Source organism: Stenella coeruleoalba, assembly GCF_951394435.1.
Source record: "Stenella coeruleoalba genome assembly, chromosome: 14".
Lineage (NCBI taxonomy): Eukaryota > Metazoa > Chordata > Mammalia > Artiodactyla > Delphinidae > Stenella > Stenella coeruleoalba.
The window spans coordinates 43202578-43217361 of NC_137160.1; the positions used below are offsets into that span (position 1 = coordinate 43202578).

Consider the following 14784-nt stretch of genomic DNA (forward strand, 5'->3'; position numbering starts at 1 on the left):
GTGCTCCGCAACGGGAGAGGCCACAGCAGTGAGAGGCCCGCGTACCGCAAAAAAAAAAAAAAAAAAAAAAAAAAAAAATATATATATATATATATATATATATAAATTTATTTATTTATTTATGGCTGCGTTGGGTCTTCGTTGCTGCACGCGGACTTTCTTTAGTTGCGTCGAGTGGGGGCTACTCTTCGTTGCGGTGCATGGGCTTCTCATTGCGGTGGCTTCTCTTCTGGAGCACGGGCTCTAGGCACGTGGGCTTCAGTAGTTGTGGCATGCGGGCTCAGTAGTTGTGGTACATGGGCTCAGTAGTTGTGGCGTGCAGGCTCTGTAGTTGTGGCGCATGGGCTTAGTTGCTCCACAGCATATGGGATCCTCCCGGACCAGGGCTCGAACCCGTGTCCCCTGCACTGGCAGGTGGATTCTTAACCACTGTGCCACCAGGGGAGCCCTGAACTCTTACAACCTTATCTCAAAAGTAGTATACCATTGTTCTTGCTGTGTTCCATTGGTCACACATACCAGTCCTGGGATGTGGGAGGGGACTCCACCAGAGTATATACCAGGAAATAACCGGGATCATTGGGTGCCATTTCAGAGTCTGGCTGCCACACATAATAACTAATTTCTGGATTATTAGTAAGATTACCCAATAACTAATAATGTAATAACTGGTTAACCCGTTCTGAATATAGGGCACAACTAGAATAACCTTTTTGTGTTAACACTTCCGGATACTAGAGTCAATTTAAAATTTTGAAAGAGGTTTAATACATACATGGCTACTTATGTTATTTGATAATTATGGATCAACCCTTCAAGGAAACTACTTGTACAGTACACTCTAAAAATATCAGAAATGTACCATAGTATCTTTGTGTTTTTTGGTCTCTCTGTTTCATAGTTAGACCAGCTGAGAAGTTTCATTAGGGAGAGAGGCCTGCATATGTTTATTTAAATAATTTAGAAAACAATTACAGACGGATGCAGAGAATACAAGAACCATCCAGGTCCTCATTACCTAGAGCCAATGAATCTTGTCATATTTGCTTTGTATCTTTTCCTTTCCTTTAAAAAGAAACATTATAGATAGAGCTGAATTCACCTTTTTACCCTTCCTCAGTCCCATTTCTTTCCTTCTTTCATCATAGGTAATCATTATAATGGAATTTGCGTGTATACTTTCTGTACATATATTTAGTTTTGCAATACAAGTACACATATTCATGCCACATGTAGTATTTTAAAAAGATTTTTGTTTAATGTCTTTTAATTAAAGATTTAGAAGTCAACAGAACACACAGGAAATTTAGGAAGACAGTTTTTAACAGATGTAACTTTATTTAAAATGTAGGCGGGCTTGAGCTTAAAAGTTTGGTATAAAGTGTTTTCCATTGGTGAAAATAACGTCAATTTTTAATGGGTAGGTACCCAAAGTCAGTTTTCCAAAAGGTGCCTCATATTTGTATATGATCCATGATGTACTTCAAATAGAGTATGTTGTACGTGCTGCCTCCATCTTAACTATACAGTCATGTGTCAGGCTTGTGCTGAGTGCTTTACACTTACTGTGTCTTCTAAGAATATCTCACCTAAATCCTTCAAATAACCTTGTGAAGTACATTACTTTCTTTATATGTTATAGATGAAGAAATTGAGCATGGGAAAGATTAAAAGTTGTTTAGGGTAACCCAGTTAATAAGTGGTGGGTTGGAATTTCAAATAAAGTCTGACTCCAAAAGTTGGGCCCTTAATCAATACAGTGGACTGCTTCTTATAGTACCATGGCAACTAATCATCTTGTCTTATTATATTTATGAGAAAAAATACGCTCACATTTCCTTCTGTGCACCGTGGACACTGTCTTGCTACAGTTGCCTGAGAACCTGTTCCTTGGCCTTGAAGCCCTGAACCACTGGTTATAAATCCCATAGACTGAGCCAAGGCAGAGAGGAGGCAGGAGGTATTGGGTTAGGAGAAGGGATCTGGGCATTGTTTTTTTTTTTTTTCCTTTCTTTCTTTTTCATAGACTTTATTTGTTAGAGCAGTTTTAGGTTCACAGCAAGACTGAACAGAAAATACAGAGTGTTCTCATATACCTCCTGTTCCAGCACACGCACAGCCTCCCCTCACTGTCAACATCCGGCACCAGAGCGGCATTGATTTTTATGATACTAGAATAGGGGCTGAGAATGGAGGCATCGCTATCGGAGAAGCAGAGGAAGCCTGCAGACAGCATTTAATTCCCTTTCTTCCCTTTTCCTATTTTCAGTGTTGATACCATAGACCTCACACTGCCGTGGACCAGTCTTAGGGTGAGGTGAGAATTAGACATTTGGTATGGATGGTAGTTGGTCCCTGGCAACTCTAACATAAGAGGAAGGAAAGGACCTAGAGTAGAGTAGTTGTGAGCAGTAGCATTGTGGGAGAGGAAGGTTAGACTGTTTAGCTTGCCCTTTTGGTGTATAATGGAATGTTGTAAGTTGGTTGTATTCTCGAAGACTGTTCCACTTGGAATTTCTGGTTTCCAAATTGAGCATCCTCTATAAACCATTAACCCAGTTTATTATTGTTGTAATAGTTGGCCTGTTATGCTTTGTACAGAAGTAATTTCAAGTTTTTCTCTTTTTTCTTTTTAAGTTCATATGAGAGATCCCAATAATCAGCTTCACGTAATCAAAAACTTGAAGATAGCAGTAAGCAACATTATCACCCAACCACCTCAGCCTGGAGCCATTCGGAAGCTTTTGAATGATGTTGTTTCTGGCAGTCAGCCAGCAGAAGGATTAGTAGCAAATGTGATTACGGCAGGAGATTACGACCTCAACATCAGTGGTATGTAATAAGGTTTATTATTATTTTTAAAATGACGTTTTCTTTTTATTAGAAAAGGTAATTCTATAACTTGGAAATCATTCAACACTTAAGTGCTTGCTGAGTGCTAGAGCCTGGAAATACAATGTTGAAAAAAAAAGTCCTTGCTTTTAAGGAGGTTACAATCAAGTAAGCAGGCAGCCATTCAAATAACTATGAATTATGTGATTTCACTTTACTTTTTCATAATGAAAAATTTTTTTTGTAGTTCTAATTGTAAAGTTAATACAAGCTCCTTGAGGGCAGGAACTTTGGCTCTTTATTTTATTCCTAGTATCTAAAGTAATGCCTAGATCATAAGCATAATAAATATTTCTTGAATGAAAGAACTAACAGTAGATAAAAAACTATTCTCTTGTGACATTAAGTAATACTGTGATTACATAAAAAGCATTAAGTTTATTATATTTTTTATCTTGCTTAGTGCTAAGTGGAGGAAATGTTTATAATATATAAATAAATATTTGATCTTAATCTGATTTGAAAGATAAATGTTTTCATAATAGGCTTGGTAGGTAAAATTATGTAATACTCTGTAAAGTGAGTTAGCAGTGGTTGGTGTGACTCTTTTTCAGTATGAAAAAGACTTAATGGGGAGACATGGGATAGATTTTTAGAGGGGAAAGATTAAAAGTACATCATCTGGGAGTTCCCTGGCAGTTCAGTGGTTAGGGCAGTGCGCTTCCACTGCAGGGGAGCACAGGTTCGATCCAAGATCCTGCATGCTGCATAGTGCGGCCAAAAAAAAAAAGAGACGTACATCATCTAATTAGGATATTTTAGCAGCCTAATAAAATAATCTTAGATCAGTATAACTCATAATCTATTACTTTAACACCTCCTAATTGCATATTTAAAGATTTTTCCAAACATACAAAGAGAAATTAAGTGGCGTGTTTTAAATCCTGAAGTTAGTTGGTTGCACTTGTATGGTTAGAAGTATTTGTAGATTTATTTTGTTTAAATGTTTATAATTTTTCTTCTTTCTCTGTCATTTTAATTCCAGCAAGGCAAGTGAACTTAATAAGACTAAGTTTAGAAGATTATGGTTATCTTTGTAAATCAAAAGAATCCATTTTCAGGATACATATTTTAAGCAGTTCCTGGCATAACATGTTTTCAACATGAGGCAAAATTTGCAGATTTCTGGGAGAAAGCAGTGGAATTTGAACTATTTCTGTCATCAATGGAAAATTCATGTTGAGATGTGAAGGGCAATGAATCAAGGGCCAGAGTTATCCAGTAGTTAATTGGATAACTTGAATAAGTCACTTATTCAGAATCAGTTTTATTCTTTGAAAACAAGAGGAGTTGGCTAGATTACGTCTTAAGGCCTCTTCTAGACCTTTAATCCTGTGATTCTATTTTATAGGGACTTTAACATTTTTATTATACATGCAACAAATATTTATTGATTTCCTACTGTATGCTTTGCATTGAGATCAGAGATGAATGAGATGCTATATATAACTTCATATATTAGTCATATATCTGGTCAATAATTATAATACATTCGAATTTATAGTATCTTAAGATGACAATATGTTGTAATAGAGATATGGCATATCCAATATGCCAAAGTGCTGAGGGGCACACAGAGAAGGATTAACTATCATATTTTTTAAAAATTATCTTTTTCTATACTGAAAATATTTTCCTAACCTCCAAAGTTTATATACCTATAACATAAAAAAAATTTAATTTATCAGAATGATATATACACAGAGACATAATGCTAAAAAGACTTGAGAGGAACAAGCAACAGTTGATCTGCTCTCTGCACCCCTGCCCCACCAACTCTTTTCTCTGGTATTCATTTCGTGTTTCTAAGTAATATTTTTATATGGCTATTTATGGCTTAATTAAAATTTTTATTTATTGATTTCTCATTATAATTGATGAAGATTTAGCTTAATTACTCCCCTTCCTCCATCTCCCTAATGCAGTTTTTATAATTTTTGATTAATACTCACTGTTTACAGTACTGTGACTGAGTATTCACTTCTTCACTGCTGAGCCGAATGTTGGGCTTTCAGTTCATTCTTATACAGCTCTTGTTTTTTTTTTTTTTTTTTCAGTATTTAGTAATTGCCTTTTTAAAAACAACTTGCCCAGAGTTCTTTCTATTTTTTACTAGTCCCTCAGACTTCTAATAGCCTCTCACTCAGTAAGATTTTCCCCTTGACAGATTAATTTATGAGATAATCCATTTATTAAGATCTCCTTCCTGAAGTCTTCTCTTTTTCTACTCCAGGCATTCTCTATGGGGAATGATACCATCCCTCAATGGGGTGAAAATTTGGTACTTGGGGAACAAAAATATTAGATATTATAATGGTTTGTGGCTCTCCAAAGGACCGCAGTCTGTAAATGGATACACAGTATATCTAAGTATCTAACAATATTTTTAAGTATTCTTTGGGGAGAATGATCAATTAGAAAAATGTCTAAAAAGGCTCATGGGGGGAGATAATGAAATAAAAGTTTCAAAACACTGTTCTACTCAGTCGTGGTCTGGTTGCTTTCCAAGGCCTGCTCCACTGCTGCCTTTCTGGAGATTTCTTTCCCTTTTCTGTAGCCTCTCATTCATATCTTTTTTGGTGTATTTTGTTGATTTGGTGAAGGATCTCCAGCGGTTTCCTGAGAAAAGTTGTGTGAAAGGTAAAATTTTTGAGGAATGAATGTCTGAAAAGGATATTAGTAAATTGTTGTTGGCTTCTTTTAAGTCTTTAAGTTTTCTTCTATCCTATGCTTTTTCTTTCATTTGTATTATTTTTCAGTTTGTTTTGTTCTCTTTTTCATGTTGGAAACTTTCCTTAAATGTCTGGTGAGCCTTTGGCATTATTTTCTATTTCAAATTGAGGTATTATAACCCTGATTGGGCATAAAAAAGTTTGTCATCTTGTGGACTTCTTTATTGGGTGGTAAGGCTGTGAATAGGCTTGAGAGTTGCCCAGTTTTTATTACTCACAGTTCTTTTTTTTTTTTTGGCCGCACTGCGCAGAGTGCGGAATCTCAGTTCCGTGACCAGGGATTGAACCCACTCCCCCTGCATTGGAAGCTCGAAGTCTTAACCACTGGACCACCAAGGAAGTCCCTTCTCACTATGAATTATTTGGGGTCATTTAATTATCTTTAGAGAAAGATTCTCAAATCCGATGTCTGGTTGGCTGTATATTAGGGATTGGCATATTTATTTTTTTATAGTTTATTAAAGTTGTTTGGTATAGATAGTTTATAGGAACAATGTGGTCATGATTTAGTTGTGAGAAATTTTATCTAATTATATTACTTACATTCTCAGGTCCCTGCCAACATCTCCACATAAGGAAAGATTCAGTGCCATTTGCTTTTAAAAGTGGGTGGAGGCATTACTATAGCTGAACTCCTTAGGCAGATTTTAAAAAAGAATTCCAAGTGGTTAGGACAAACTACAGAAGGAAACAGTTTGTTCAAGTTCTTTCCCTGCTACTTAACGCACCTCCCTTTAGCTTTATTTTTATGTTGGTCTTGAAGCCTGGGAATGTGATATGAAGGACTGAATTCATTTTAATAAGATTCTGTTATAACAGAATACTTCTCTTTGGAGATATGAGAGTGGTTTTATCCATTGTAAATAAGATTAATTCTCTGTTTGTCTAGAAATACGCTTCTAGTTTTTACCATTAATGTGAGTCATCATACTTTTCATGCATTCTATTTATGAAATACATGTTAGATATTTACCTCATAAGCTTGGCTTAACAGTGCCACGTTTTCTTCATCAGATTGGTCAATTAAAGCTAGTGTTCCTTAGTACAGTAATTGGAAAGACACAACGATGGAATTGAAAGAATCTTCATTATATACAGTTATTTCCTGTGGTGGTCTGTTCCAGATTGTTTACACTCCACTCCTTGCCTATTATCTTTTTTTCCATTCAGCTACTGCTATTTTTAGCATTTCTGTCTCATTTTTCTAAAACGGAGATAATTTTATCTATCCTATCACCTACTGTCTATTGTGTTTACTTTTTTTTTTAAGGCAATGAAAAATTTTTTTTTAAATTTTATTATTTGGCTGCGTTGGGTCTTAGTTGCAGCACGTGGGATCTTCGTTGCAGCATGCAGGATCTTTTGTTGTGGTGTGCAGGCTCAGTAGTTGCGCTGCGTGGGCTTAGTTGCCCCACGACATGTGGTATCTTAGTTCCACAACCAGGGATGGAACCTGCATCCCCTGCATTGGAAGGCGGATTCTTATCCACTGGACCACTAGGGAAGTCCCTATTGTGTTTACTCTTTTTTTTTTAGATATAAATTTGCTTATTTATTTATTTATATTTGGCTGTGTTGAGTCTTTGTTGCTGCGTTTGGGCTTTCTCTAGTTGCGGCGAGCGGGGGTTACTCTTTGTTGCAGTGTGTGGGCTTCTTATTGCGGTGGCTTCTCTTGTTGTGGAGCACGGGCTCTAGGTGCGTGGGCTTCAGTAGTTGTGGTGCGCTGGCTCAGTAGTTGTGGTTCGCAGGCTCTAGAGTGCAGGCTTAGTAGTTGTGGCGCACGGGCTTAGTTGCTCCGCGGCATGTGGGATCTTCCCAGACCAGGGCTCGAACCCGTGTCCCCTGCATTGTCAGGTGGATTCTTAACCACTGCGCCATCTGGGAAGCCGGACGTATAGCATTTTAGACTAACACTGTCTAATAGAAATATGTAAGCCATTTACATTATTTTCAGTGTTCTGTAGCTACAATAATGAATGTAAAAAGGGGGCATTCCCTGGTGGTCCAGTGGTTAGGACTCTGTGCTTTCACTGCCGAGCACCCAGGTTTAATCCCTGGTAGGCAAACTAGATCCCACAAGCTGCGCATTGTGGCCGAAAAAAAAAAAATGTAAAAAGAAACTGGTGAAACTAATTTTAATAATATATTTAATTTAATTCCAGTTTATATATATATATATATACACACAAAAAAATTATCATTTCAAATGTAATAAATGGAAAATTTTATTCTTTTTCTTATATTGTCTTAGAAATCTTATGTGTATTTTACACCTACAGCACACCTCAGTCAGACAAGCTACATTTCAGGTGCCCACTAGCCACATGTGGCTAGTGGCTACCTACTTTATTGGACTCTGATGACAATGGTGAAATTGATCATATACAGAAATCCCAGTCTATGAGTCTTCAAATGACAATATCCAGGACAATTTTCCTCAAGCTCAAGAACTGATGAGTGAACAATGTATTTCTAAGAACAAAAAGAAAATACAGTATTTTCATCCAGCTAATCACTAATTTAGCAGAAAAGACTTCACACAATATTTTGAGATGATAACCTAGACCATCCCATTTCGTTAAAGGACATGTGACCGTATTCTTTCATCTTTTATGATCATAAGTTTGTGTAACAAAATTTACTTGATACAGTTTGTAAGTGGACAAATGCTGAAAGCAGGTATGTGTATGAAGGTAATCTGAAAGAATTAGATGATGTAGAAGTAAAAAATTTATTAGCTTGATCGTTCTGTTTGCTGTTTAGAAGTCTAAAGAATGAAAACGTTTTGCAGTGATGGAGCAAATAGAATGACCTTTTTCTTTTCAGCGAATATGAGCCATCACATTTTTCCAAAATATTGCACCTTGACTATGCAAGTGCAAGAAGAACCAGAAGTAATGATAAACTAGAAGTTGTTAGAGATGTGTTTGAATCTGGAATTGGTATTTACATGATGGATGTGTTCTAGGTTTGTGCATGATAGTTGATGAACAGTTAGTTGCATTCAAAAAACGTTGCCTGACTGAGGCATGTATCTTTAAAATGGGGAATATATGGAATACAATTTGAGTTCGCTTTACTAAAATTTATTAAAAAGTTTGTTATGGTTTTACTCTTAATTCTGTAAATAATTTGTAAACTGAATTAAAAATACAATAAAATATCAAGGGTCAGTTAGATCCAGATAGTAAATGCAGTGACTATTTTTCCTGATATACTGAGGGTTAAAAGGAATATAGTTTCAATAAAGGACAACCTGTTTTAAAAAGTCTTCTCCTGTGGTGTGTGAGAAATTTAATAATTGGGCATAAGTAATCATGACTCTCATCTCTTTAGAATACTTTGATTTTTGCTGATTTTTCTGAAAACACTTGATTAGAAATATTCTCTTCAAGGATAGTTCTCAAGGTTGTTGTTAAAATACAAGGTTAGTATTTCTTAGCTCTTCATATTATTTAAGATTATTTGATTTGCAAAATGCTCATAAATTTTATATGAGTTCTGGTTTTAGTTTGTTGGTGCTTTTGTAGTCTAAGATACTCTGAATTAAACCATATATTCTGATAATCACTGTGTTGTCAAGTATTTTTGACCTTGAAACTGTATTTTAAAGAATTAAATAATTATACAGCATCTGATTATCTGATTTCTTTTCCTTACTTGAATAGTTTCATTCTGAAATATACTAAGTTTTGGTACTACTGTTTATCTAAAGTTATAATCTTAAGTGACAACATTGTGTGGAATTTGTAATATTTCTTAGTGCTATTTTGTTTAGTCTGAATGGTGGTTTTCTGGTACTTTCAACTTTTGTGAATGATTAGAAAGGGAAAATATGTGATTTACAGGTGACATTTATGTTTAGGGTAGTCAGTCTTTTTCACTGGCAGGTTTGGGATTTCTAGTGATAGTATTTGGTTTCAGTAGAAAGAGGACCAGAGTTGCTCTAGGCCTAGCTCACTGCCGGCAGCCCTTGTTAGGTATGTATTGGAACACTAGTAACTGTGTCTGAAGCTACTGGCACTAAGAAGGGAACAAAGAAGAAATGGGGAGAGAGAGAGGGCTGCATTTTATGAGTGTGAGTGGAGGATATAGAGCATTATGTTGTTTTTCAGCTCTTAGCTGCCTTCCTTACCCTTCTTACCAAGGGAAAAGTACATTCTGCATAGAGAAACTTGAACTGGTAGGATAACATGGTTGCTGTTTCAATTCCAACCAAAGAACATGTAGAGATGGAAAGGAGTATGAGCAAAATACCGATTTCATCCCAAAATAAGTACAAGAGAATTTTTAAGGGAAGAGAATTGTCACTAAATGTTAGTCTTTTGTTAATATTAAAAAAATTAATAAACTATTTTTTTCCACTTTCTTCAAAAATGTCACTAGAAAAAGCAAAAAAGAAGGATGCCCTAGACTTATTGACATGTAAGAAAAATAAAGGGAGACTTCTAGCCCTTCAAGGAAACATGTGGCTGAGGGAAAAACTTACCTCATCAACCTGAATGTGACCTACCTGAAGGATAAAACCCACTTCTGCCATATACATTTAGAAGATTTTCCTGTGCTCCTTATATTCTTTGTTGAGTACCGAGTGTTTTCTTGCACCAGTATTTAGAAAGTATTATTTCCGTTTAAGAACTCCTGCATGTGTGTACTTGCTATTTTTCTTTTTAATTTTAGTTATGTAGACATTTATATTGTTCCAAAGTCAAAACTGTGAAACAAGGTACATTTGCAGAGGTCTACCTTCTGTTCAGGCCCTTCCCCTTTCTTATCTGTTCTTTCTTCTTTCTCTGACACATGATGGCATTTGTTGGTGGCATTTATCCTTCTGTTATTTCTCTTTGACAATATAAGCTAATACATGTGTGGCTTTCTGTATCTTCTTCCCTTTCACAAAAATGTATACTTCTCTGCTGTTGTCTTTTTTCATTTAATGTATTCTGGGAGCACTTCATAGTAATATATAGAGATTTTCCCCTTTCTCTTAAAGCTGCATAATGCCTCCATTTAATGTCCCCCCCGATGGACATGTAGGTTTTCTAGTCTTTTATTCCAGATAGTGTTGCAAAGGATAGCTGTTTTGGAAGACCTAATTTGTTTATTCAGAACTCCCCAGCCCACCGTGAAACAAACCCCTTTTCATATGTCTACATTTTGTTTGTCTACATATGTCTACAACTTACTGTTATTTGTTAATTTGTTAATAATTTATTAATGTTGCATCATTGAAGCAACAAACAGAAAAATAATCAAAGCTGATAAAGTCATTTCCCCCATCTGTGGAGATTCCTTCTTCTTTAACCAAAATTTTCACTACCTAATCTTTATATTTTCTTGGCATTGGATTAAATGAAAGTTAATACTAATTTTCAAGTTAGAGACTAATTTTGATTCATTTGGCGGGAAGATATATTTACTGGTTGGTAAGAAAATTGCTTTCCTGTTTTAACAGACTAATCCTTGTCATTCATTCTCTGATTTTTGCCACTTTTCATATATATTGTACTGTTTCTGGGAATCTTTTTCCTCTTCTATAGCAATGAACATGAGATTTTTGTAATAGCCCTCCTAAACAATATGTGGGTTATTCTCATAGGCATTTTTGTAATTAAAGTTTTTTTGTATATATGGCACCAGGTTGGATATGTTATTCGGTCAAAATGAATAGCTTTTTTTCTTCAACCTTCCCAGTCGTTTAATGTAGTATTATAATGTAAACAGAAAATATACTTGCTGTGTTTTCAGTGATTCTAAGAATAAGACAAAAAAGTACACAAGGTTTTATAGTCAGCATAAGTAAATAGGAATGGAGTATCCTTTTAGTAAAACTGTGATTTAGATAATCTGCTTAAACCTAATGAAATGACTAAGTTTAACTAAATTCAAATTTTTAACATTAGAATAGTTTTAATGTAAAATGCATAGCATGGAGCAAGAGAGATTTGAAATTTTAAGAATCAACATCATATACATGTATACAAAAAGTGAAAACACACGTCTTTGTATTTGATTATAAGGTAAGTATGCTTTGAAATTCCATTTGAAGAGGTTTAGTTGCTATCATACTCAAGTAATCAAATTATAAAGTAGGGTTTGGCAGCCTCACCACTGTTGACATTCTGAACAAATAATTCTTTGCTGGGGTCGGGGGGTGCTGTCTTGTTCTCCTCATTGTAGGCTGTACTGCATCATTCCATCATTCCTGACCTATTTCCCTAGATGCCAGTAGCACCCCCTCCCTATCCCTAGTTGTGACAGCTCAGAGTATCTCCTGACATTGCCAAATGTTTCCTGGGGGTCACGATCACTCTTGGTTGAGAACCACTGTTCGGAAATAATACCATTTATGAAAAGGAGCTACTTATGACAACATGACTAGTGGCAGGGATACAAAACTTTAGTTCTAAAATCTGATTATTCATGTAGGTAATATTGAAAGCATTAATAAGTAAGCTGTGGGATCATTGGGTAGGTTTAGGAATAGGTCAGTTTTATTTTTGCAAATATATATACTGCCATGTATGAATATATTTGTGTGTATGGCTTATACACATACATCACATATGCATCTTAAAGCAAAAGTGAAAAATGCTTGTGTATTGCTAGAAATGATGTTTCATATCTTTTAGGAAAATGGACTTGAAATTTTGTCTGTTGTAAACTGATTCTACTGAGGACTTTTAACTGGTTTATTTATTGTTAATTTTAGCTACTACTCCATGGTTTGAGTCTTACAGAGAGACCTTTCTTCAGTCGATGCCAGCATCAGATCATGAATTTCTGAACCACTATTTAGCATGTATCCTTTGACTTTTATGTTCTCTTAAAATCAAATGTTTTGGAAGTTATTAATCTCAGAAAGAGTTATATGAAGGCAAAATTGTTGAGAGGATATAGAGATGGAGAAATTATTTTTTATTGATGATGCTACAAGTTTTATTGCTTTCTTTGTTAAATGGCATCCTAGATACAAGACTAGTGTAACTAATTTTTGATTAAAAAATAAGAATACTAAGGGCTTGGTTATTTTTCTTTATCACCCAACTTGAAAATTTCATGCTTAATATGTTTTTAAGCTATTTTAGAAAGAAAAAATGTAAACTGTCGGTGTTAACTGCTTTTGCTGATTGCCTCAAAATTAATCGCTTATGCAAAAGCTCATATTTAAAAAGTTATCCATTTTTTTTTAGTAATCTGTTTTATAGCTGTTAACCTACTTTGACAGTTATGACTTTCATTTCCTTAATGCAGTTACAGTGAAAAGTTGAGATGGGATAGAATATGAGATCACAGTGAGATGGAATGGAGAGAAGCAAGATTCAGCAGAATTTTTCATTATGTTGATAGTTGCACAATTTTCATATTGTCCATTTTTTCATGGATTTCCTTATTACATATATAAATGATCTAAAAAACTACCAACAAAATAGCTTTACTATTTAGAACCTTGAATTACTTAGAAATGTTGAAGAAATTATCAATGTTTTATGCTTGCAGGAAAACCTGTAAAATCAGATTTTTTTAGCTCAAAAAATATCTCCCTAAAGTTTATATTAATAGGATAATATTTATTATTAAGTGATAAGTGATAATTACCTTAATATGATTTACAAGGTATGTTGGTGACATCGTCTAGTGAAGCTGAACCTATGGAACAGTTTTCAAAGTTGTCACAAGAACAGCATCGAATTCAGCACAACAATGATTATTCCTACCCCAAGTGGTTTATACCAAATACACTTAAATATTATGTACTTTTACATGATGTAAGTGCAGGAGATGAACAGAGGTAAGCTTTTTTTATTTTTTAAATTTTAAATAATTTCCTGTTAAATGAGTTAATGTTGATTTGGACATGGCGTAAGTTTTTGATATATTTTTCATCCAAGAAAGTAAAAATTCATTAATAAAACATTTAACTATATCTCTTATTTGGAGTTATATTCAACAGCTACATCATTTTATGTTAGATTTCATATGCTTACCCAAAATTTTCTTTCAATGTATATCTCTATTATTGTAATCTTTGTCCACAAGTGCTTGCCATTTTATACCTATAGGTCTTCACGTTATTTCTTACTTTGTATAATATTATTTCTCATTTTTTTCTCTTTTCTCTTTCCCAGTTTTCCTCTGACTTTTCACTTCCTGGCTTATAGGCACTGCTTTTTCCACTCTTCACTTTCTCATCACTATATATTTAGCCTTGATGTTTTTCACAGTCTGAGAAACATCCAAGCACTTCTTTCTTATGTTCCCTTTAATGTTCATTATTAGTGATTTGCCATAGTCCTTTTATCTTTGGGACAAGAGAATAGATATCTTTAAAGATGAGTTCTTGAAAAATAAGATAATATTAAAACAATTTTACTTTTGTGGCTTTGCAGTTTATTTTGAATTTTGGTTCAAGATGTGGATCAAATTAATCTGTTGTTTCAAACTGTTACTCTGATATCTCAATGCTGTTTAGGATATGCAATTAAATAATTATTTCTTGCCCTTGTTATGAGCACAATCCATCGTTTTAAAATAAATTTTCCTCTCTAAGACCACAGAATTGTTCTGAGGGTTACTAATCTTTAGAATTTTTTTGACATCATAAACAATCTGTAGCCTATTGGATAAAGTGTACTATATAAATAGAAATAATTTGAACTGGCTATTGAAATTAGTTTCTATCATTTGAATATGGTATATATCTTCCACATTGGATGGTTATAACTAGGATATTTAAGTGATAATTGCAGTATTAGATCAGTGGTTCTTATGCTTAGCAGTGTCATTGGTAAAGCAAGTAGATGTTTAGTTTTTTGTACTTGAGTGTATATACATACAAGTATACTTATATCTGTGTTTATACAAATTTATAACTATTTTATTTATCCAGCTTTCATTTTATAGTGTGTAATATGATTTAATTATTTGTTAGGCTTGTTATTTGTATAGTATTAGCTTCTGCATTTGAATGTGATATAGGATTATCCATGTGCTTTTTGGTTAAAAAAAAAAAAAGCTATTTAAATTAGGTTAGCTCTATGTACCAAAATTTCATTTTCCATCAGAATGTACTGTTTGATTCTTAGGCTGACTTACCATTTGAAGTATCTTGTCTGCCACTAACTAGCAAGTCTAGTTAACTAAAAGTAAGGAAATCAAG

The 14784-nt window shown here is 34.4% G+C and overlaps 1 protein-coding gene across 6 annotated transcripts in view; it reads left to right on the forward strand.

Annotated features, from left to right (window-relative positions):
• Positions 1-14784, forward strand: part of TRAPPC8 (trafficking protein particle complex subunit 8) — a 91262-nt gene that overhangs the window by 4340 nt on the left and 72138 nt on the right. For 3 of the 6 annotated variants that reach the window (XM_079941850.1, XM_079941851.1, XM_079941856.1), the window contains exons 2-4: positions 2638-2832; positions 12337-12426; positions 13242-13416. In XM_079941850.1, the coding sequence (XP_079797976.1) occupies positions 2638-2832; positions 12337-12426; positions 13242-13416 (460 nt within the window). Of the gene's footprint in view, positions 1-2637; positions 2833-12336; positions 12427-13241; positions 13417-14784 lie in introns of those variants that run through there. The other 3 variants (XM_079941853.1, XM_079941855.1, XM_079941852.1) reach the window with 2 other exon arrangements.